At 33.0% G+C, this 25,200-nt stretch overlaps 1 protein-coding gene across 1 annotated transcript; it reads right to left on the bottom strand.

Moving 5' to 3' along the window:
• Positions 1-7,562: 7,562 nt before the first annotated feature.
• LOC114265631 (vacuolar protein sorting-associated protein 9A) lies at positions 7,563-17,901 on the bottom strand. The gene is made up of 5 exons (XM_028206445.2): positions 17,654-17,901; positions 16,396-16,543; positions 13,090-13,260; positions 11,575-11,754; positions 7,563-8,606 (listed from the first exon to the last, which is right to left on the bottom strand). Exons 1-5 carry the CDS (start codon positions 17,749-17,751, stop codon positions 7,851-7,853), a joined length of 1,353 nt encoding a protein of 450 aa, XP_028062246.2. The 5' UTR covers positions 17,752-17,901; the 3' UTR covers positions 7,563-7,850.
• Between the last annotated feature and the right edge of the window lie 7,299 nt (positions 17,902-25,200).

The raw sequence follows: 25,200 nt of genomic DNA, 5'->3' as shown, positions 1-25,200 counted from the left end.
TTAAATTCCATTTCTTAGAACATTTACAATGGATGTGTTAGTGAGTATGTTAGTGTTAGTGGCCAAAATTTTAGCCACCCACAATAACTTTTGGATTCATAACGGATGTGTTAAGAGTCTATTAGTGGGTTGTGTTAACTTCAATTGTTAACTTTACCTAACGTTTTAGTCAACAAGAGAGAGAGGGGGACGTGGGGAAGTGCCGTGGTCGTCCTCCCGAACGTCCGGATCCTTCAAGAAAAAAATGAAAATAAAATAAAAATTGGTTGTTAATCCGGCCATTTTCTTTGCCAGCTTCTGCTACCTATTTATATATATATATATATATATATATATTCTTTAACAACACACTTTGACACATCCATGCACCACCACTCACTCTCTAAAATTAACAAATTCTTAACATATCTTAACACATTTTTAAGCTCCACTTTTATTATTTTTTTTATCATATAATACATATTTTAACAAACAATTTTAGCCATCTCATTATGAATGCTCCTATTCAACAATACCTTTCCTCCAACAACCTTCCTTGACCACAAGGCTGGAGAGAGGGTAGGGGAGATAGGGGACCATGACCCCCATCCATACATCCCTTCCTTGACCACAAGGCTGGAGAGAGGGTAGGAGAGATAGGGACCATGATCTCCAAGTACAGCCAAACTTTTCAAGAGTGCCTACTTTTTAGACTTTTTTGGTTCGGAGTTTTCCCACATTCTATTATTATTTTGTTATTTTTTTAAATCAGAAAGTTAATTTGAGGGAAAAAAAGGAAAAAAATCAACCATACTTATCATTTGCAGATAACTTTTTTTTTTTTGAGAATATAATATTTTTGTATATTTATTTTTATCAAATTAAATTCAATTTAAAAAAAAATAAAATTACGTACAATAGTATCAAGAGACTTCACTTGTTCACAAGTGCGTGCTTACTCTCTAGAGTTTTAATGGATCCTATTCCTTAATTGGACATAAAAAAATTTATAAAAAAAGAGGTTTAAGAACAAAATTATAGTAATTTCATTCATAGCAAAAATATTGTACATAAGTTATAGTAAAAGATACAAATTTATAAGTGTAAAATTTGTGCAATGTACAATTTTTTTTTAAAACATAAAATAGCTGGAAAAAGGTCAAAGTTTTTAGGACGTTGGTTCATACAAGGCATCATATGCTCACAAAGTGGTTGTTTAACACGGGTCAAAATTTTGACCTCAATAAAATAAAAATAAAAAATAAAAAATAAAAAATGGTCAAAATTTCGGAATCCTACTAAGGTTTTTTAAAAAAAAAAAGAAAGAAAGGTTTTTTTTTTTTTTTGGTTGTACATAAAGAAAAAACTTGAGCATTACATAATTATAATAGTTGGATAAAAGAAATGCCACGTCCCAAATTTTAATTATTTGGAAATATTACCAAAAGCCTGTAATTTAGGTTCATTTTTTTTACAAATATCTATTGCCCTTGAGTAATAGAAACAAAATAATACATGTTCTCTCTCGTAATGAAAATAACAACAATAATAATACATGCCAAACTCCCGCTACGGAGTTACAGATAAATAATTACAAATATCAATGTACAAAATTCATTCTTGCACATCTATTATAAAATTACACATAATAGACAGATGAACTTCTTAATCCTCCGACCGATCAATCTAACTTCTCTTCCTATGGGAAAATGAAACAACAAGGGGTGAGTACAATTGCCCAGTAGGAATCTCATAATTCTAAAACAATAACCATCCTATAGATAGAAATGATCATGCATGCAGAGTGATACCATATAGGTTGGTGACGCTTTATAATTTTAAAATATCATACACAGAGTACCTCTTTCTGAAAATTTATTTGAATATTTAAGGAAAACCTTCAATCATAAAAATTATCTCTTATCATTAGAAAATCATAAATCTTTTTTGAAAACAAATATGTTTAAGGAACAATATCATTTTAAATTTACTAGCTCATTCTAAAATATTCCTTATTTAATTTCCATCTTAACATTCCATTTTTTATTTCCATTTTTCCCTTTTTACTAATTACATTTATTATAACGCCATGACATCAAGTTCAAGTTCCCTTAATACTCCAAAACAGCCCTCATACACTCCATTCCCACCTGTTTATTCATAGTTATTGTAACTCCTTAATGTAGAAATCCAAATCTCCTTTATATTCAATAATAGTTATTCTACACTCAACTCCTACTTATCTAACAACTACATTACATGCACTCTTGCATTATCAATTACAAATCAACATATCACAACTACATCACATCCACATTTGCATTATCAATTATAATTCAACATATCACAAGGATAATAAAACCCTTTTAATTCAATTGCTCCATTAATTACAAAACAAACTCTTAATCTTTCCTTATAGTTACAACCAACCCTTTGAATTCATTATCACCAACCCCTTATCCCGTTACTATTTCCTTATCCATTCTTTCCAAATAATTGCTATATGCATTCCCCTTTCATACCAAATTACACATCAAATTGTAATTTTATAAATTCATTCCAATTCACACATATTCTTATCAACTCAACACATTCCTCAACACATTCCACCTTTTGCCGACTTGATACAATGGGACAGCGGGCACCCAATCCATAACACTTTTCACTTTTCGCTGGCTATTATACTACGGGAAGTGAACTCCCAAAAATCATTTTCTCAAAAGCCATTTTCTTCCAAAAACCTCATTTTTCCAAAAGCCATTTTCAACTTTTTAAAACCATCCCCCACATTTGTTGGCTATTATACGACAGGACGTAGGCACCCAAAACATTTTTGAAAACCATTTGTTTTTTCACTTTTGCTGGCTATTACACAGCAGGACTATGTGGACACCCAAAAATCATTTTTCCACTTTTGCCGGCTATTATACGGCAGGACTATGTGGACACCCAAAAACATTTTTCTCACGTTCGTCCAGCGATAAGCCTAGATAGGGTAATTGGGCACCTTGAATTCAAACCACCCCTACGTTTACCGGCTATTATACGGACGATCGTGGGCACCGAAACACCATTTTTCAATTTTAAAACCATCTCCCACATTTGCAGGCTATTATACGGCGGGACATGGGCCCCCAAAAGCCTTTTCGACTCCCTGCGCTGGTACCAACCACGACACAACCCAACACAACTCAACTCTACACAACACAACATAACTCAACCAAACTCAACACAACCTAGCTCAACTCAACACACAACATAACCCAACTCAACTCAACACAACATAACCCAATACAATTCACATAACACACAACCATTTCAACACAAAGCTTGTATCATCTATACCATTAGTAATGTTTTTCCCCTCAGTTTGGTTTCATATTATAACCTAATTTAAAACATCAATATTAAGAATTCAATCGTAACTTTTACCTAAATTTTTTAAACTCTTTAACATTTCAATTAAACTTGTACATGTGTAATTCAACACCTCAATTTCGTGATTCTACTATCAATTGAAGCAAAACCATTAACCATCTTCATGAGCCAAACTAGGGTTTTTAAGAGAAATTAAAGTTTTTCACAAAAACACATTTTATTCCAACCCTTCTATTACTTTTACACCCAAGCTCATGACCCAAGATCATAACCCAACAAGTAAACCCAACTCTTTTTAAACCCTAACTCCCAATCTCATGATTCATCACAATATGCATAAAAATATAAACTTTTGTATTTATATAAAGAAAACACCACAAATCTATCTATAAATGAGGGTATTGAAAGAGAACTAGAAACCCCTACCTCTTGAAGCAAGGAGATGACAACCCAAAATTCACCGACGACAAAATCACGAACTATTTGAACCAAAATGAAGCCCTTGACGAGATCTATACTCTTTCTCAAAGGACCAAGGTGAAAAGATCACTCTAAGTGAGTAGATTTAGAAATTTAAGTGAAAAAGTTTGAGCTTTAATTAGAGAAAGAGAAGAGAACTCACGGTTTGAGATAGAGGAAAGAGGAGAAAAAGTTAAATGAAAATATGTTTCGAGCCTATTTATAGTAGTAGAAAAGTAGCCCTAAGATCAATAAAATAATAAGTCCAAAACCCCCCAAAGGTAGGGCCCATTCGGAACCAAAAATCTGAAAATAAACACGTAAGGGTCGACCCTTAGTGTGGTGGTGTCGACCTAGGGGTCTCCCCTTCAACAAGAAAAGACAATGCTGGCAGCAAGCAAGGTGTCAACACTTCCCAAACTGGTGTTAATACCAAATTTCAGCTAGCAACTTCCAGGTTCAGCAATATACAAGGGTTGACCCTTCTCGGACTGATGTCGACCCTTGTGGACAGCAATAAGAGACAGGTGTCGACACTACCAAGGCTGGTGCCGACCCTAAATTCCAGCAACACTTCCAGAAATTTCATTAACAGGTAAGGGTCGACCCTTAGGAAGGCTAGTGTTGACCCTAGAACAAATTTTCCAAGTTCGCAAGGAACTTTTGACAAGAACAAGCGCGAACAAACAAGCCCAGCAAGTCTAAATCGAATTATACTCCTTTAAACTAAGGTACAACAACTCCAAAGACTCCCAAAATGAAAATGAAGGAATCAAATACATTCTCCAATAATTTAAAGGACACAAAGTGTTAAAAGAAACAAATTGCGACTAGACATGGTGCATTGACGTTGCTTTAGCCAGAGATTGCCTTGGTGTACAAAAGAACTTTGCTTTAGACCCCAGCCCCAATGACCCTCAGTGCCGCGTGTCGGCCTGGGGGTGGCTGAAAAAAAAAAAAAAAAACAATTTTTGTTGGCCAATCACAACCGACCCCCAGCACCCCCACTGGGGGTCGGACGCTTTATTCTATAAGAACTTTGCTTCAGACCCCCATGTAACCCCCATATACTAGTTTGAAAATGTGTTATTACAAAATGTTTAAATTTTATATTTTGATAATTTTTTAAAAATTAGTATACTATTTTATGAAATTGAATAGAATAAATTATTAGATATATAATAAAATTATGTGGTATGATATGTATTATTTTTTGATTCGTTATACACCTAATGATGTATTCCTTCCGAATTTATTAAAAATAAAATAAAATTATAGCATGTACATTTCCTCAATAGATAAATATAAAACAAATATTAAAATAATTCTCCCATCTAAAAAAAACTACTAAGATAATTCACTGAACTAATAAAGAAACAAAATAAAGTACATATATATACAAATGATCAATTTTATTAATACATAAATCGTACTCGTATAATAAATGACTAATTTTATTAATAAGTAAATCATTAAGTAAATTAGCAATTTTTAATGATATGAAAAATATTTTTCAGTTAACCATTTTGTTAATAAATAAATCATGAAGTTAATTAACAGTTTTAATTATATGAGAAATAGTTTTCAATAAACAATTTGGATAATTTATTATTGCATAGGAGAATGATTTTTTTTTCCTGAGTATTGTGTTAAATTAAAATTTATAACAAACAATAGTTATAATTTCTAATATTATAGAACCGATTCATATTTTAAACAAATCTTATGATGTATTTGTAATTTGTTAAAAAATAGAAGATTTATGTTTCACAATTGACTAAGAATGTTTGCGTAATTACGAAAAAACTTATTTCATAGTTGACTAATAATGTTCGCGTAATTACGAAAAAAACCTATTATATAATTGACTAAGAATGTTTGCGTAAATACGAAAAAAATTTCACTCAACATATATGTCACTATTAGTAAATTATTCAAAATGAAAAGACAAAATTAAAAAGAAAAGACGAATTTCAAGTAGCTAAGCGATTCTTTAATGTATATATATATATAGATATATCTTCTAATTAAACAATATGTTATGCTTTTAAATTATTAAAGCACCACAATAATTCAAAACCCCAAGTCTGCTTATGCTATTTGTGAAGGTACAAAATAATAATAATCATAATGCAAAGATTGTGAGTTTGTTAAAAAGCACAAGAGGCCAAACCATGTCAATTAAAGCAAAACCCCACATCCGTAATCACCTTCAAGACATTAATTATATATATGTGTACGTATGTATAATTTTAACATTTATTTTACGATGGTATTATATGCATTAATATATATATATATATATATATATATATTAGTGTATCAATTATTATTATGTCATTATTACTAACTCCACTTATTATATAAATTACAAATATCCAAAATCTCTAAAATTATGTTATATCATCTATTAGTATATTAGTTACTACATTAATTGGTACATATAGCATTCTTCTTCATTTTAGGGGTGAGATTGGCTAAGATGGGAGAAATGAAAAGGGAGCAACTTGCCTCCAGTCCGGTGTTGTTCGGCCTGTAGGAGCCCACCACGGGTCTCGTTTTGATAATCTGAACTATACAATGTGTAAATCTCGTCGAGTATTATATGCATATAAAAAATCACATTGATTGGATATCGATAGTTATGTAATCAAATCAGTTTTGTATAAAAAAAAATGGACGGTGAACAAACTAACTATTGACAAAAAACTAATCCGATGAAATAGCTATCAATATCCGATTAACGTGATTTTTTACAAACATATAGTACTCGACGAGTTCTACACATTGAACAGTTCGGATTATCAAAACTGGACCCGTAATGGGCCCTCACGGGCCAAACAATACCATTTAGTCCGATCTCGGACTAGAGACAAGCTGCTAAATGTGTGAAAACTAAAAAATTTTAAACTTTTCTATGTCTGTTTAATATGCGAGTGGTAAAAAGTGTCTAAAAAAGTTTTCTGCATAATTCATATTAATATGGTAACTGAATTCAGTTTATTGCAAAAATTAATTTTTTTTTTCCACGTAAAAATAGTCAACTATTATTTCACTTCTCAACACATCGGAGCATTTCCCTTTTTTTATAGTTTTATCAAAAAAAATTTAATCTTAACCAATTTAACCAATGTAGGAAAATAATTTTCCCTCACTCCACTTTCCATTGCTTTCACTTCACATTATATTTTTCTCTAACAAATGTCTTGATTTAAAAATAAATTAAAAAAAAAAAACAACCACCCAATTGCCTATTTAAAAAAAAAAAAAAAATCACCAAAATGGTCAACACTTTGAGTTCAATATGAACATATGAGAGTTTGGTCCAAGTGATTGTTGTTTACATAGTACCCATAAATAGACCTACAATTTTTCATTTTTAAAAATTCTGGTCACAAATTTTGGATGTTATGGCTACCCAGATGGATCAGAAAACTAACTTTCCTTGAAGAAAATACAAGATTTTATTTGTGCATCAAGCCAATCTAGGCATCTTCTTGTTTTTTCTCATATTGTGTCCTAAATATGAAAAAATACTCCCTTTGTGTGTGTGTGTGTATCAAATTGTTGCTACTTTATATAGAGTTTTGTCAACACCTCTAAACAGTTGGACACAATCTCTTTTTAAAAATAAATAATAATAATAATAATAAAAAAAAACCTATAAGCATTGCTGTTCAAATCAAACTGAGCAGGCCAAGAGACAAAGGAGGGAACAAACATTAAATTTCCAATGAGCAAGCAAATTTACACAAAAACATGCAACTTATGCATAGATACTCAAGCTGAAAAACTGCTACATCTGCTTAAAAGAAATAATTCCAATAGATTTGAGGAAGCAAATTCACCTTCCACTGTTTCTTTTCCTCTCTATGTAACCAAAAAAAAATATATTGAAAAACTTGCTAATTGTGACCCAAAAGATACAGACATGATTGTCATCAAACTCAAAGCAAGAAATCTGGAAAAGACCCCAATGCCCACCATTGCATTTAACCATTATACATTCTACATATATAGCATGTATACTGAATTTAACTGTGGGAAATCTCATCATTTCCCCCGCTTTGAGATTCTACTGATTCATCTTGGGGTATCTTGTATTCAGAAATTTCCACTCCAAGCAGTGAGACTGCACTTGAATCTTCAGATTCCTTCACATTTTCAGTTTGATGTTGGGATTGACTTTGCGAAACAGACAACGGAGGAGAAGGGTTTGCCACACCCAATCCTTTAGAAAGACAAACATACTTGAAAACGAGTTGTTTGTAATTATTCAGAAGCTGTTCTACGTCGTTGACTGTAAGATCACCGGCCTGAGAAAACAAATACGGGAAATCCCGAAAGATTCGACTTGCTTGGTCCTCCTTCAAAAGCATAGATGCCCCTTTATTCTCCAAATCTGTCATGGATGGAACTTCATGTAGTGGCCGCTGATCTTTCCCAGATGTTTCCTCCCTATTCCTGAATTTCATTTCAGAGGAACCGAGTGAGATCTGAGGTTTTATTGGACGGTCCTGATGCTTCTTTGTATTCAATGCTTCTTGTTTGGGTTCCACAGACAGATTCTCAGAATCAGCTGAAAGGCCGGACAGAACAGAACGAGCAGATTCCATATTCTTTTCATACTCAGTTTCATCCATCGAAATGGAATTTGCATCAATGTTCAAAATGAAAGACTCAGCTGAGAGCATGTTTGTGAAAAAATAGGCTGTTTCTGCAACCAATCGTGATTGGCGCCTGTAACGTTGTATGTATAACAAATTCGAGTGCAGTTGTGGAGGGTTTGCCTGCATGATGCCATTTTTAGAACTCAAGATTAAAATGTAAGATAAAACAGACATTAAACCAAAGAAAATGAAAGAAACAAGGCATTGATAAATGCAAATGTGAAACATTTTAATCAAACCACCAAATTAAAATGTAGTGTAGTTAAGCAAGGAGACAGCCAGCCTTTTTAGTACATCGTTAGCCCTTCCTATTTGGGATGTCAAAAGACATAGTCCTCTTTGAAAAACTGAAGCATAAAATTTTATAATTTTTCAAAACTCTCCCTTTAAAAGTGAGAATAAAAAGGCAAATTTGGAATCAATGCCTTTTATTTAAATTTGAATGCATTAACTACATATCCCCTTAAAAAGTTGGAAATCCCAAAATGGAAACATTCTAGGATTTTGGGAGTAAAATTCTAGGACCAAGAGAGTATTACAAAATATAAAGAAGACTCAACTGAAGAAGAAGACCGCAATGATCTACAGAGACTATTTTTTGGGGTTTGGTATAAGAGTAGAGGGTTCATAAAATTTATGCTACAAATCCGTCCAATTATAAACTTGGTATAAGGATGCTTACAACGGATCGTATGGCGGATTTTGAGCAAGAAATGTTTCTTTGTTTACTGTTCTAAAAGGTAGAGAGAAGTGTGTATGTAGAAGAAGGGCCAAAATTGGCTCTCTTTTAAAGGTTATCATTATGCTGGATTTTCAGAATTGGCATTGTTGGAGCATTTGGTTAGCAACTAAAAAAGTATTGTTGAGCTTACCAAATAGTATTTTAAACCTGCCAACATTGTCCATAGTTATCAGTTTTTGTTTTCATCTTTTTTTTACTTAGTTTTTCCCTTGAGGTTTCTTAATAACCCTCAACTTTCTATTTTAACAACTCAAGTCAAGTCAACGGAAGCTACTTGCAGAAATGTCTTTTCGTATGGTCTCTAAACTAGATTATGTTTGAGCTTCCTCCTTTGCTTTTGTTAGGGCTGAAATCAGTTCAGGGTCGGTTGGGGTTCAGCCAGTTTTGGCACTGAACCGATGCTGTCGGTTTGATAAAATCTTGGACTGCACTGACCAAGATAACATCATGAACCGCACCAAATCATTGTTGAACTGTTCGGTGCGGTTCAGTGAAAACCGAATGGTTTGGCCCTTCAATTTTGTATACACCAAAAAAAAATAAAAATAAAAATAAAAATCAAGACAGTAGTCAATAAAATCCAGCAAACATCAGTAGTTGCTTACCAACAAAAACAAAAAACAATTAACTCAAATCTATAATTTTGCAATCTAAAGATTCTAAACCATTCAATTTGAAACACAAAAAATTATCTCAACCATTCAAATTGAAACAAAACATAATAAATAAAAACTCAACCATTCAATTAGGCTTCTCAAGTTAAGTTAGGATTTTCAAAAAACAGTTTCAAATTAGGTTTTCCAATTAGGGCTTTGAAATTAGGGTTTTCAGATTACGGCTTCCAATTTTAACATTAGGGTTTTAAAAATAGTCAAGTACATTAGGAAAAGTGTTGCCGGTCAGTGAGCCTAAGAGAGCTCAAAGAAGTGTGATAGTTAGAAGCCTGAGGAAGATTCGAGATCATCTAAGCCTCTAAGCAAGAATGAGAGATATAGAAGCAAGAGTGGCCTCATCTGCGTCTCACAGTGTGAGATTGAGAGACAGTGAGAGTGAGAGATCAAGAGAGATAGATATTGAGAGATCGAGTCTCTGTGCATGTGTGTGAATGTGATGAGAGAGAGAGAGAGAGAGAGAGAGAGAGAGAGAGAATGAATGAATGAGAATTTCTGGGGCTGGGAGGGGGTAATATCCCATGATTCATGGACAGCTCAGATTTAGTGTAGGTAATACATGTGGATGGCTGAGATTAAAAGCAAAGTTTTAAACGGAACTGGTTCAGTCGGTGGCGGTCTGAGAAAGTGTAAATCAACAGCAAACCGATTATAACATTTTTGGCTTAAAAAAAAAATTAACTGACTTCTGGTTTTCTTGGCCGTTCAGTGCTCTTGGTTAAAGTTTCAGCCCTAGCTTTTGTGGCTCTAAACGGAAGCAAACCACTCCTCTACATCAGTATATAAAACCTTTTAAGTAGTTGAACAACTAAGAAGTATGGATGCGAACACGCGCCACGACATGGATATGATAAGGACACGTTGACACGCCAATTGTAAAAAAATGCAGGACACGATGCATGGGAGACACACATAAAATATATAATTTTATATATTTATTATATGTTATATATATGAATATATCATTAAAAGATAATAAAAAATACAATATGACACTAATTCCGATAAATTTATATGATTTTTGTTTTATTATTGTATCTGAAGTTGTTTTGTTCAAATTTATAATTAGTTTTACTGTGTCTAATTGATAGACTCGTGTTAGACTCGTGTTAGAGACACATATGTCCTCCATGTATCCAAAGAGTGTCTGAGTCTTTTAAAAAAAATTAAAAAATAAGACATGTTTTGAAGAGTGTCTGACACGTGTTGGGGAAGTGTCCAAAGAGTGTTAGTGTTTTGACATGGATAAGTGACCTTCTTAGAAGTGTCCGTGCTTCTTAATTGAACAACTTATTATTTCATGTATTTATTATTGTTGATAAGGCTCATCACTAATGACCAATTTCAAGCAAATACCTCATAAATCCGAGCATTTATTCCTAATTTAAGTTCTTAAAAAGCTTCAATAAATTTCAGCCAGTAAATGCCATTTACATTTCAGTATGAGCTTAAGAAAGACGAACAACTGGCAAACCCAAAATAACCATTGGCCAGTATGATCCTCCATTTTGAAGTGAATTTAATTTTCACAAAGGAAACAGCGCAAAATTTTGATACAAGTTACAATAGATTAACAAGATGAAAAGAACAATAAGGAGCAAGCATGTTGAATAAACAACTTGGCAGGCAGAATGAAGTTAAATAAAGTAACTATGCAACATATGACTCACCTTACCTTTATTGTAACATAAATGAGAACTGGAAGAAATTCATCAGCTCCAGGAGTATTCTCATTCGAAGCAACAGAAGCATTATGCAGTAAGTTATTGATGACTTTGCAACAATTAAGGATACAAACAAGTTTGTCTTTTGGTGCCTTGTACATGTTGATCTTTTGTAGCTCTTTCTGTGCAAGCTGCCAAAAATGTTTCAAGAGCAGATGTAAGCCTTCTCACAATGGGAACTAAGGTAACAATTTATCACCTTAGGATAAGATAATTATTGCTATGAATATTGGAATAGAACCACTTCAGGTAGTAAAGAGAAAAAGTTTGGTCACTACTAACCTGACAAATAAAATAAAAGAAATCACAAATGTCTCAAATATGGTTAGCACTCAAAAAATTGGTTTAATTACCTCCTCCCAATAATGTTGCCAACCAAAATTGACTTGTGATGATTTGAAATATTTCCATGAACATCTCAATACCAAGCCACAGGTTCAATGAAAGTTTTTGAAAATTCATAATGCATCTAAGATAATAGGATGCACACCTCAAAATCAAATAAATAAAGACTCAATGTGGTACAAACCATAAAGTTCAAGGAATCAAAGTTTCATGATACATAAAGGGAAATTATAACAAAACGATGGCATCCAAGTTCATTTTACAAAATAGACCTGCTAGCGAAGGGAGATGCCACGACCCCAATCCCACGTTTTTGGAATTGCGGTCATGACTGGCAGCTAGCACCATTGTAGGGCCGACCGCCACCCCAAGGTTTCCCAAAAAAAGACCCTATAATGTAGTAATATTACTTATGAATAATTTTAATTATATAGGCTAACCGCTCGAAGATTTTTTTGATAAATTTAACACCTGTCTCCATAAAGTCAACAATACATGCCATATTGATTATTTTTTAAGTCCACTACATTTTATACAGTATATAAAATATTGTATATAATATATGTAGAGGGGTGGTTCTTCGGTTCATTTGGATGACCCTGAATCCAAACCGACTTGGTCAGTTCTGGGATTGTTGGACCCAAAACCGAACCAAGGTAGTCCCAGAACTGAACCAACCTTACCCATGAAGTCCTGGTTGGTTCAGTTTGCAGATTTTTTCCATTTCCCTTGAGCACTCCAATATATAATATGTAATGGTCTCTGTTTGCTTGGGTTTATGTAATAGAACATTAACAATTGCCTTCACTGTGTTCCTCTACAACCAAACCAAACCAGGCCTTAACACTGTGTTCCTCTATAATGTATAAAAATACCCCCCCTCTAGTAACCAAAATATCCACACATGAAGTTAGTATCACTTCATTCATAGAAGGGCTAATAATCAAATTTCATAATAGATATGTAATTCTGCATCTTCTAAAACATTTCTGCATGTGTCCAAAATAGAAAAATCTATATGGCTATAATGCCAACCATTGTCCTTCCCTTATGCCATTGATAGAAAAAGAATTCAATGTGTCACAGAAAAATTCACTTTACACAAACATTCCTACACTTACCAACCATGATGTTTCATTTTGAAAAGTTGGTTTGATATCCAAATTATCTGGCTGTATAAATTGTTGAATTAAAGCCATCTTTTCATGTAGTTGTTGATCAACTATGACATCATCTGGAACTGAAGCAAATACACGGTTAAATAACTTTGTCATGACATACTTCTCCAGCCCCTGTAATTGAGAGAAATTTATGTGTCATGCCAAAATGTAAACAAAAAGAAAATATAAGAACATTCCAATATCAGCACAATAATTGCAAGAAATTGTATGACACTAAAAATGAAAAGAAAATAAAACTATTTAAGAAAAAAACCTATAAAGTAGATGCCCTACAAAAATAAAGCGATATAAAAAGTTATAAACAAAATTGAAGCTAGTTTCACCTTCATTTTTCCCCCTTTTTCTTCTTGGGATCTAAAGTCCGGACAATGGCCTATGATATACAAAGACAGACGCGGATATTGCATTCCAAGCGAGGATACAAAGACATAGCCATGTGTGTATACAAATGAGCATGAAAGTTCATTATGTGAAATATCTAAATTTATCCTTTTATTGGGTCAAGCTAGCGTGAGGAAAACACCACAGAGAATTCAATAGTGAACAAGTAATCAGATAGGTTTCAGGTAGGTTTTACAATAAAAAAAAATTTCTCACTTATTCAGGACAATATTTTTTTTTTGATAAATAAATAAGCTTTATTAAAAGAGCACGTAGATATAATCAGGATCTTTGGGAAGTGCTTTAGTGTTGGACACAAGCATTAGCTCATTAAGTGTTTGAGAAGCCAAATGTAAGAGAAAAACACTGACATATCAAGGCTAATGGCTCATTTGATAATAAAGACAACTACCGTTTATGGACATATATATGACATAAATAAATTATGAACAAGCAACTTTAGTTGCCATTTTTATCTATAACCTTTTTCATTTATAAATCACTAAAAACAATAAATCTTAAGACACCCAATTACAATTCTTACTCTCAAGGACCCAAAAAAAAAAATGATAATAACCAAACAAGGTTATAAAGAAAAAATTTCTAAAAGTTGTAAAATTTATAATGTAAGACTAAATATTACACAAAATTGGTATTGTTATCTTCAAAAGGGGCAAACTGTTGTTGTGCCTATCAACTGTCCTTTTGATCTGTAGCTGACAAAAAAACAACTTAGTATTTGAATTTTGATGTGTGTTACTACCTCAAGCCAAATGTTTGATGGTTCTAATATCAAAGCAAGAAAACTTGTAGATGGTCTTGAATTGATAAAACCCAGCTTGCTTCTGAATCTTGTCTCATTTTCATTGAAATTTAAACGAAAGTACCAGAACAATAACCTTGTGATACTTGAACCTAGACACGTGACAAAATCCAAAATATTCCATGTAACTAACACTAAAAGAAGAGACAATACCAGCACAAGAATGGAAGGCATTGACAATGCGAGGATAACTTCCTAGCTAGTCAGACGTGGATTTAAATAGGACTCAGGTTACCAAGCCATGAATATTGACTATAGCAGTTACAACCTGTCCACATGCTTAAGTTCACCAAGTTAGAGAGTAAATCGTTCCGAAATTTGGTTTCAGATTTGATATCTGAATATAAATGAATAAAATTAAAAGGGAAAACAATCAGATGCGATTGAAGAATATTTGGCCCAATTGAGGGAATTTGGATCCTGAATCCGACAGCAAAGGATAAAATAGGACTGTTTAATATTGTTTATGATTCTAATAAAAATTCAGCTGTGTTGGTAAGTTCAGTTAATGCTCCATAAAGTCTTGAACAAAAACGCAATATCCAATTTGGTCATAGTTGGAAAGTGGAATATGGGGATTTGAAATTTATTCTTATCTTAATTCAAAACCCCAAATTTAAAACCTTTTTAGTTGCTACTCTCCTGGGATAACACTTTGTCTGCTATTATAGTCATGCCCGAGGAAAATTTTCCACTGCGCAGGGATAGGGGTAGATGAATGCCCAACAACCTCACACTAGACTTTGTTTTCCTTAGCTTTTGCTCAATTGTTTATGGTGGAGACCTACCATTCATTTTAAAGATTATATGTTGAAGCCATATGCAAAATGCAAGCTCATTTATAATATACAAACTGACTTCTCATAGGTTCAGTTTTCCCTGAAATAACAGTTGGTCAATACAAAGGTTAAGAAAGCTTGCAGGTTTATGGATTTAAAAGATAGAAGAGAGGATTGTAAGACTTTTGGATTGTAAAGTATTAATTTTCTTAGATTAAAAAATGAGCATATTCCAAATTGTCGAAAAGTAGTTACAGGAAATTCTGTACAGCAACTGATTAAGGCTTCGAGTGCTAAAGTAAAGGCCAAAAGGATAGAAAAAGAAGAAGACAAATCTTCCACTCATTTAGACTCCCTTGGGCTTCACACTATGAAGCATGGATACTCCAAAAAAAGTTCCGTACGAGTATCAAATATATATCAGATACAGATACGCATCCGATACGGCGGGATACGTATCAAATACGGAAAATAAATATCCATTATATATATATATATTTTTAATTTCAGATACGGGAGGGATACACGAAGGATACGACAGAATATGTGAGGATACACAAGGGATACGCCAAATAAGTATCCAATTTTTTTTTCTATTTTTTTTTATTTTTATATTTTAATACTCCAAATAAGTATATAATTTTTTATTTTATTTTATATTTATATTTTTTCAATGATCAATACTCTCTGCTCTCGTTCTTCTTCTTCTTCTTTTTTCCCCCCCTTTTTGTGTGTGTGTTTCCGTACACTGTTTTAATGGAAGTGTTTCTTTATCAAATTTTTAATTTTAAGAACTTTATTGTTAGTATTTCGTTATTTAATATGATTCCCTCTCCTTATTTATTAATTTGCTTTAGGTTTTATTTTCATGCATATTACATTATTAAAATTATAAAAAATAATTTTTTTTTACGAATGTATCCCAGCCATATCCGCATATTACTTTTTCAGATTTTGACATATCGCCGTATCCATATTATCGTATCACCGTATCATGTATCTGTATCCGTGCTTCCTAGGTTTCACATCTAAAGCCCCTTAAAATGGTTTCCTACCAATGAGCATTCCTGTTTAGCTGGAGATTTAAGCCTAATACAAAGTAACCCAATACAAACGGACATGCCAAGACTTCTATTATAGGAGTAATTACATGTTCCCTTTTAAGGAGCATCTATACCGATTGCCATGAGTATTAATTGAGTATATCACAAAACGATCTAATGAAGGGGGTGAAAATTAAAGTTGAAATACAGGTCGACTCACTTCACCAGCACTCTCCAGTTCCTCCTCCAAACAACCAGCCCAAAGCGAATGAGTCCTGAAGGCCGCTTCCATGTTGCTAAGAAACTCTTGCACCGCAGCACTATCCCTTTCTGGATCAGGAGGGTTGTTCAAAAATGACACAATAAAACTGCAACATGCAAAATGTCCCACTCAGAACTTTTCTTGTGAACAACTTACAATAGGTGCACATATTAGTCTTTGCATGTATCACACGACTCTCAACAATGAAAATAAATTACAATAAGTAAAGACATGGCAAATCTTGTAGCGTTCAACCAGAACCTTGTCTACACAGGCAACATATAAAGATGCTTAGAAAAGTAGAAGGTTATTGACTGATGGTTATGATGTAAACAAGAATTTTTCTTTATTATATTAGCATCTATTTATCAAGTCACACATTTGATTGGATTACTGAGCTCAGAAGCAAGTGAGATATTTTTGCTTTGCCTGCCACTATGAAAAAAACAGGGAAAAAATGAAGAGAGAAGACCTGTGGCATATGATCAATTCAACTATTGTTCCCCCATGATACAGGTGTTGAGTTATTCTAGATGTGTAAGAGCATCTCCAATCCTTCGCCAAATCCTCCATCAAATTTAAATTTGATGAAAATTTTGGTGAAAATGAGATCCAATTCTTTAATCAAACTTGTATCAAATCAAGTTTTCACCAAATCCTCAAACCAAAAAAAAAAAAAAAAAAAAAGGTTTTCACCAAATATTTCATCAAATCAAGTACGAATCAAATCTTTTCCCAAATTTCCAACAACCCTTTTTTCACGTAAGTTTGATGAAATTGTTAAAAGATGAATAATTGGCGATGGGTTATTTTTCACATGAATTGGTTAAAGGAGCTTTTTAGCAATAGGTTAGGTATTTTTAAAAGTAGTTGATGAAACAAAATCGATTCTTTCCATTTGAGTGAGCTATATCAAATCAAGCTTTTAGTCTAAATTCCTCTAACAAATTTGATAATTTAAAAAAAGAAAAAAAAAAGAAAAAGAAAAAGAAAAGAAAGTGTGAAGTAGCGAATGAGCAAGTGTTCCACTGGTAGTGTCCGTATCAAAACCCAGAATGTTTATATCGATGTCAATACAATACCATACACAAATGTATGTGTGTATATGAGATATATAGCTAAATTAGAACAGTGATGAAGTATTTCGATACAAACAAACACATTGATTGATAGGAAAAGGAATGGAATTGAGAGAGAGTGAGAGAGAGAGAGAGACCTCTTGATGGCTTTGACGAAATCGGCGGCGGAGGGTTGTCGCATGCGCTCCAAGAAGTCGTGCCAAGTCGACGAGCCAAACACGTCGGCGTTCTCCATCCTCCGCCCTCCAAATTCAGACTCTGAGCTTCCAACGATCCGATCAGGATCCGCGGAGATTGACGACAGAGCAAATTTTCAGTAGACTTTTGGAGACAGAATGGCAATTAAAGCTAGGGAAAATTAAGGGCATTCTTTAACAAAATAACTCTTAATTTAAAGGGCATGGCTTCTGTCCAGTCCGGGATCCGTCGGACTGGACCGTGCTGTTGGGTGCTGTTGGGTCATTACGGGTCTTTTTGATAATTTAAGTTGTTAATGTGTAAAATTCGTCGAATATGTTTGTAAAAAATCACATTGATTGGATATCGATAGCTATATGATCAAATCAATTTCGTATTAAAAAAATTAGACGGTGAACAAATTAACGGTTGACAAAAAAGTGTTTTGATCATATAGCTATCGATATCCGATCAACGTGATTTTTTGTAATTACATAGTACTCGACGAGTTCTACACATTAACGGTTTAGATTATCAAAACGGGACCCGTGGTGGCCTCCACAGGCCCAACAACACGGTCCAGTCCGAACAAAAGCCATACCCAAATTGAAAATAATATTATATGTATCAATTAATAATTAATGTACCAATTGATGATGTGATATAATTTAAGAGATTTTTGATATTTGTAATGTAATTAATGAGTGAACTCAATAATAATGTCATAACTAGTATTGGTACATTAGTTAGTATACTAGCACCATCGATAAATTTATACTCCCTTCTCCGAAAATATTAATTCTTATTCCATTTTTTATTGTGTTAAAATATTATTTATATTTTTAAAATTAAATACAAAAATAATATAAATTTCTTATTTTATCTTTTTTTTAAATTCATTAACAACATAAAAATATAATTAATATTCTTTAAAAAATGTACTATTAAAAGATAATTTTGAAAAATCAATTTTTTTAAAGTTCAATAATTATACTATCAAAAAAAAGTTAGATTCCCCAGAATAAATCACTATTTTGGGACGGAGGGAGTAAAATTATTTAAGATTATATTAATAATTATAAATTCATAAAACAGTTTAGGAATTATTGATAACGTTTATATTTATAATTTTTTTTTATATTTACAGAATTTTAAAAAATTATAAATAACAATTCGTTTGGTTTTTATTTTTATTTCAAAAAAATTGTAAACATTTTACAAAAAAATTAGTTTCATTTTTTGTTTAATTCCCCCCCCCCCTTTTTTTTCTTCTTTCACCTACTTTTTGTGAGGGCAAATTACAAACACCTCTTTTGAGATTTGGTAAAAATACAGATTTTCTCTTGAGGTTTGAGAAATTACAAATTACTCCTTGATAGTCAAATTTTCATAACAAATTAGGAGAAATTAGGGGGGAATCTGTATGAAAATAAAAACCTCATGGGGCAATTTGTTATTAAAATATAAAGCTCAGGGGACGGGATGTAATCTCTCAAACCTCAGAGGAAATCTGTATTTTCACTAAATCTCGAGGGGATGTTTGTAATTTGCCCCTTTTTGTGATTATCACCCACTGCTCCGTCCCCATCTATTCCGTTCCAATCTTGATTTCATTTATTAAATATATTTTTATGCATATAATTTCTTTTTTTAACATAACGAAATTAAAATATTAAAATATTTTTCATTTTCACTCATTTATTTAACATATTATATGTGTTAACTCTCATTAATTATTAATTATTATCTATAATTTCATTAAATTTTTTTATTTTTGAATTTACAAAATTAATTCGTCTCCATCCCATTTTTGCCCCGCCCTCGATATGATATAAGGGGGAGCGGGAGCGAGGGTGGAGACGGAAGACGATAAACCTGCTTTAAACCTGGCCCGTTGTCATTCCTACTCATCGATATCGACTACCATCACTAATAATTTCCTCAATCAATCACCTTATGTCCTCCATCAACCACCTTCACTACTACCTCCCTTAATCACTAACAAGTTGCCATCGCCACTAACAATCTCTTACTAACAGTAACCACCTTCGACCATTACATTTTGTTGAAAATCACTTTCAACTATTAGTTTATGTGACCAATCGTCTATCATCTCTAACCATCGACAATCACTTGTCATAATTTTTCATTTTCACTTGTTTTTAAAACAAAAATTTTAAATGAGAAATTACAATTCAGATGTGATTTTAAAAAATAATTACATGAATATGAAGAAGTTTATAATTTTAATAACTAAAACTTACAAGCTTTACCATGAATTTAAAAAATAAATAATTAAATTCAACCATCCACTAATGGGTTGTTTTCTCAATTTTAAATGTATCAAATGTGTTTTTTGTTTTCGTTTTTACCTTAAATAAATAATAAACTGTGAACATTGCCAAACAACATCTTAAGGTTTTAATTATTAATATTCATAAAGTTTACAATTGATGTAAAACTATTTTTAAAAGAGTAATGTTAAGAATCCCAAATGAATTACTAAGCAATTCCACATATATGTTTGCTAGTTCATTTAGAATTTCTAATATTTTTATTTCTAAAAAACTCATATTTTGAAAATAAATTCTTCTTTTCTTTGAAAAAAAAAAGATTCTATTTTCTGATGGAAAAAAACTTTTATATCGAATATTTGGTTTATTGAATATTTTTATATTTATTTAAGTTTTATTTAGTATATTATTCACTTGTGATTTGTAGGATGGTGATGAGTTGTGGTGCATAGAGGGTGTGAGCAGTGGTTTGCATGGTAGATTTTTTCTTGACATCAAATGAGTTTTGTTTTGGAGTAATGTTTCTTTTTGTCAAAAATTGAGCCAAGAAAAGTTTTCTTTTACATTTTTTTTAATGCTCTCATGAGTATGTTCTTGCCGTAGTGACATTTTATCTTGATATTATGGAGAAGTGCTCTTACTAATTATGGATTTGGTATTCCTTCATGTAACAACCCTCAGCACTGTTTACTGATAACACTACTGACTAGTGCTAATCTATGATTAAGCATGTTAATTGACTGACTGACTTACTGGATTACTAAACTGATTGATTGATTGTGCTAGTTTGAATGCAATTCTATCTGTTGACTGTTAAATTATCTGTTCATATTTTATGCTTTAAACTGCAAATTGAAGGCTTTATCGGCGGCCGAATATGAAATTGATTGATGTTTTATGCTAATTAAGATTTATATGATTTTATGGTATATTTAATTGAAATGTGATTTGGTATGATTAAATTAGTTTAAATATTGATAAATTACAAGAATTAGCCTTATTTACAACTTTGCCACTTAGTGGCCCACTTCATATCATATTTTGAGGCTTGAATTATACATTAGATACATCATTTCCTCAGCCATTCCATGAGACCAAAATCGACTAGAGAGAGAGAGAGTTAGAAGAGCTTGGTTTCAACAAAGATTTGCTTGGAGACTTGAAGAAATTGTAGAGAATTTGTACAATTGAGCTTATATCCTTGAGTTTAAAGACCTAAGGTTAGAACTCATCTCCTTGGTTGTGAGTTTAAGTTGTGCCTTACATGGTCTATGTTAATTTTGAAGTTTAGAGCCAAGATATGGCTTAATGTGTTGAATTAAGAGTTTAATTCTTGCATGCATGTATATATTTTGAAGTTTTGAGGTTGTAGTTCATAAATTCCTCACATGCATGTTCATATCTTGAGTATAGTCCATGAATTCATCTTGCTATAGAAAGAATTGGCTCATTTGTTCATGTTTTGAAAGCTTGAAGTTGATTAAATTCATGCATGTTATGTTTTACATCATGTTCATGGAATTTGTTTGAATTTGTGTCCAATTGAACTACCTTTGGGCCTTGATTTTACAAATTGAGCTTTGAATCATGTTAAACTATGAATTTACAAGTGTTTTCCAGAAAATTAGCCCAAGAGGATCGAATTTGATACATTGAAACTTGATTTTGAGCTTGAGGTTCAAATCTGAAAATTCCAGATTTTAGACTCCCGCTCGAGCGGGGTAAGTGGCGCTCGAGCGGGAATTTCGTGTATCCAGCATTTTTGTTGTGTTTACAGTTCGCTCGAGCGAGGACTTGTGTCACACGCTCGAGCGGGTGTCGAGTGCCCATCGAGCGTGATTTTCACACATCTAGTACTTTTGCAGTCCGCTCGAGCGGGAAAGTTTAAGCTCGAGTGGAGCCTTTTGTTTGCATGCCCGCTCGAGCGGGGAAACCCACGCTCGAGCGGGACCTCTATGTTTCTGAAAATTCTGAAAATATTTTTGAAGTGCATCTTTGCATCCTCATTCCATTCTAGACATTCTTAGGCCTAGTTTAAGGCATCTTAATGAGGATATTCATGTAGAACCACACCGAGTCAAGATAGGGATTAAGTTATTATTTCCCAATTGTGTAGCTTAGTGTGTGCTCACTCTGTAACTGTATAGGGTTGGCATCCGAGGACGTGTACTAGCTTATCTGTAGCCCAGAACTCTGTGAGTAACAATGTTGTAAAGATATGTTCAATTGAGATTATTTTCTAAACAAATGACTGTACTGCTTTATGAAATGACACTATTTACTGAATGAATGTTTGCCCTATTTGTGAACTGTATTCGTGGCATCCATAGCAATATACTGTTACTGAACTATTATTACTACAGAGATCTCTATCGGTTCCTATGTTTGGAACCACTATTATTTACTGATATGATGGCCATCATTGACTGCTCGATCTGTTAAGACCTTCTGTACTGTTTTGCTATTGGGTGTACCACATATGACTATTATAGTTTTTGAATTACTGTATGGCATAAATTATGAGTCACAAACTGAATGAACTGATATACTGATAAACGACTGTTTTCAATACTGAAGGGACATTCATTCTTAACCTCTTTATGCATATGTTATTCACTGGGCTTTAGTTCATTGCTCATATATATATGTAGGTGTTCAGACATCGGACCGTTGCTAGGGGCATCAAGCTTAACTCCTGTTTTGTCAAGCCAACCTTTGTGCCTCACTTTGAGGCTCCAGAACTGTTCAAGCTGAGGCTACTTGGGGTGTTTTAGTTTCCTCCCTCTTTGTATATATTCAGTATAGACTGAATGATGTTGTACTGTACTGTTCTAATAGGGATTAAGTCCCTGTCCTGAATGATTGTATATATTGTACATACTGTTTCGGTATTGATTGTATATGTGTCTTGAAAAGTCTTTTTGCATACAAACCGTCACAGCTCATTGGACATCTTTTAATTAATGTTTTGGCTTCTGCCAGCCCCTGTACTCTGTATTACTGTTATTACTGTTAAGCAGGCCTTAGGTAATCTCAGATTACTGGCCAATTACGGTGCTAAACCCATAGGGGCGGGTTTGGGTCGTGACACTTCAATTCTAAAAGACACATTTTGTTGCTTGTGATTCTTTTGTCTTTGATTTTTGGACATAGTGACATTTAAAGTAGCAACTATTTATCTTGTTGGCGAATCTTTGTTAATTGAAAAATCTATATGGAGAAATTAGTTTTCAAGTCCTGTAGTAATTGGCAAATCTATAGCTAACATCGACATTTGAGGCATGTCTTCATTATGTTTTCCTTTGGTGCGTTCGGTTCAAAAGTCTAAATTTGAATTTCTTTTGTCCAAAAGTTCAGGCGTGAAATTATTATGTCCATAAAGACATAATTCTACACAACGACCAAACTATCATTATATATATATATGTTATCCATGGTGGAAACACAACATCCCCAAAACTACTTTGTAGCACTTCGTATTCCTTAGACTAGTGAGATAGATTGCTCTTGACACTTTTATTATTATACTTGGAGCCTCTTTGATTCATTTTAAAATATTGATTGAGGTGGTATCATAATGGTAAAGTAGGATTGAATCAAAACATTGATTCGGATAATTATTCTATGAGTAGTCTTCACTTTTTTACCTTTTTCTCTTTCCACATTTTGAATCTGGATGTGAGGTTAAAACCATTGGAAAGCTTGTTTCCTGGGCTTCAATTTAGACACAAGAACGATCCAAAATGAAATCCGGATGAGAGAGTTATGCCAGTTTGAAATTTGAGTACCTATGTTGGAAGCAAGTACGCTCGAGCGAACTTTTGACCGCTTAAGCAATTTGTGCGAGTTACAGAGATTCTCAGAGCTTTCTTTCACCACTCGAGCCAAGTTTTGACCGCTCAAGCGATCTGTTCGAAATTAGTCATTTTAAAATCACTTTTTGACCCAAACTTTTCAGTTTTTCTTTTTCTCTTCTCTCTCTCTCCTTCATACCCGAAACGCTAGACCTCCAAACCATTATTTCATCTATTTTTTCACCAAGAATCCATCATTGTCCTTTTTTCAAAGTTGTTAATCTCGCCATAAGCTATACAATGAATCGATTGAATCATGTTGTTTCGTAAGCTCACTCCTTGGGTCTTTGACTCTTCTCTCATAACCTTTGAGGTAGGAATATCTTTACCTATATGTAACTATATTTTGGTTTGAATATGTATTAATCTCATGACATGAAGGTGTGATTTGGAAAGGGTGATATATATATATATATATGTACATGTATATATATATGTGTAAACACTAATGGTGATAGCAAGTTTTGTTCTAAGATTTGTGGGAGATTTGGTTATTTCTTAGTTAAAAATAATGTGTACATCAATAATCTTGGAAAACTAAGGAATGGAAAGAAAAGCCTTAAATTTCTTGTGAAATCTAAATTGTTACTCATAGGTCTTGGTGGGCAATGAGAGATGAATTAATGGGTAAATTGGCTATGTGTTGAGATCCCTTGTGTTAAGATGAAATTTAAATTTTTTTTTTGAATTATTGCTTGTTGTGCGATATGGTTTACCCACGCAGGAAAATTGAGGTGCCCACTTGCTTAGTCGTATAAGGACAACAAATGTGGAATGTTTGAGGTGTCCACGTGCCTAATCGTGGAGAAATTGTGGTGCCCACTTGCCCGGTCGTATAAGGATAACAAATGTGGGAATGTTTGAGGTGTCCACGTGCCCGATCATGTGAGAACGATAAATGTGGAAGGTTTGAGGTGCCCACTGGCCATCCATGTGAGGATGGAGAAATGTGGAGTTAAGTGGAATTGTGTGTATTGGGTCATAAGGTTGGAAAATTAATGTCCATAAGTAAAGGAACATGGTTATGCCTAATTTGAATCAAATGTTTATATACGTGGTTTTCTTTATTGGGAAATTATTCATTCTTATCTAACAAATTTCAGGACTTGGTGAATCGCAACCACCTCAATGAAGAAAAAGCTGCCTAACTCTCTTGTTTAAAAAGTCAATGACATTTTGAATTTGAAATGATTTTGTTGAAATTTTACTTAGTTTTGTGATCATGGGCTCCTTTTGTTCATTGAAGACCATGTATTTAATATTGCACATCTTAAGGCATTTGTTAAACTTTTTCTATCTTCTTAAACTATGAATGCTTGAATATGTATTTGTAACCTTGAAATTATAGTTCACTAAGAA

The sequence above is a fragment of the Camellia sinensis genome, chromosome 3 (assembly GCF_055761805.1).
Source record: "Camellia sinensis isolate YWXY chromosome 3, ASM5576180v1, whole genome shotgun sequence".
NCBI classification, from domain to species: domain Eukaryota; kingdom Viridiplantae; phylum Streptophyta; class Magnoliopsida; order Ericales; family Theaceae; genus Camellia; species Camellia sinensis.
This window is presented reverse-complemented; position numbering and strand designations above follow the sequence as displayed.

Bases quoted from the DNA above. Each gene is read 5' to 3' on its own strand.
- LOC114265631 (XM_028206445.2), bottom strand. From the start codon at position 17,751: ATGGAGAACGCCGACGTGTTTGGCTCGTCGACTTGGCACGACTTCTTG. The intron at 13,261-16,395 runs GTGAGTCGACCT...TCTCAATTACAG, and splicing joins AACTGGAGAGTGCTGGTGAA to GGGCTGGAGAAGTATGTCAT. The intron at 8,607-11,574 runs GTAAGGTGAGTC...GGCATCATGCAG, and splicing joins TCATTTATGTTACAATAAAG to GCAAACCCTCCACAACTGCA.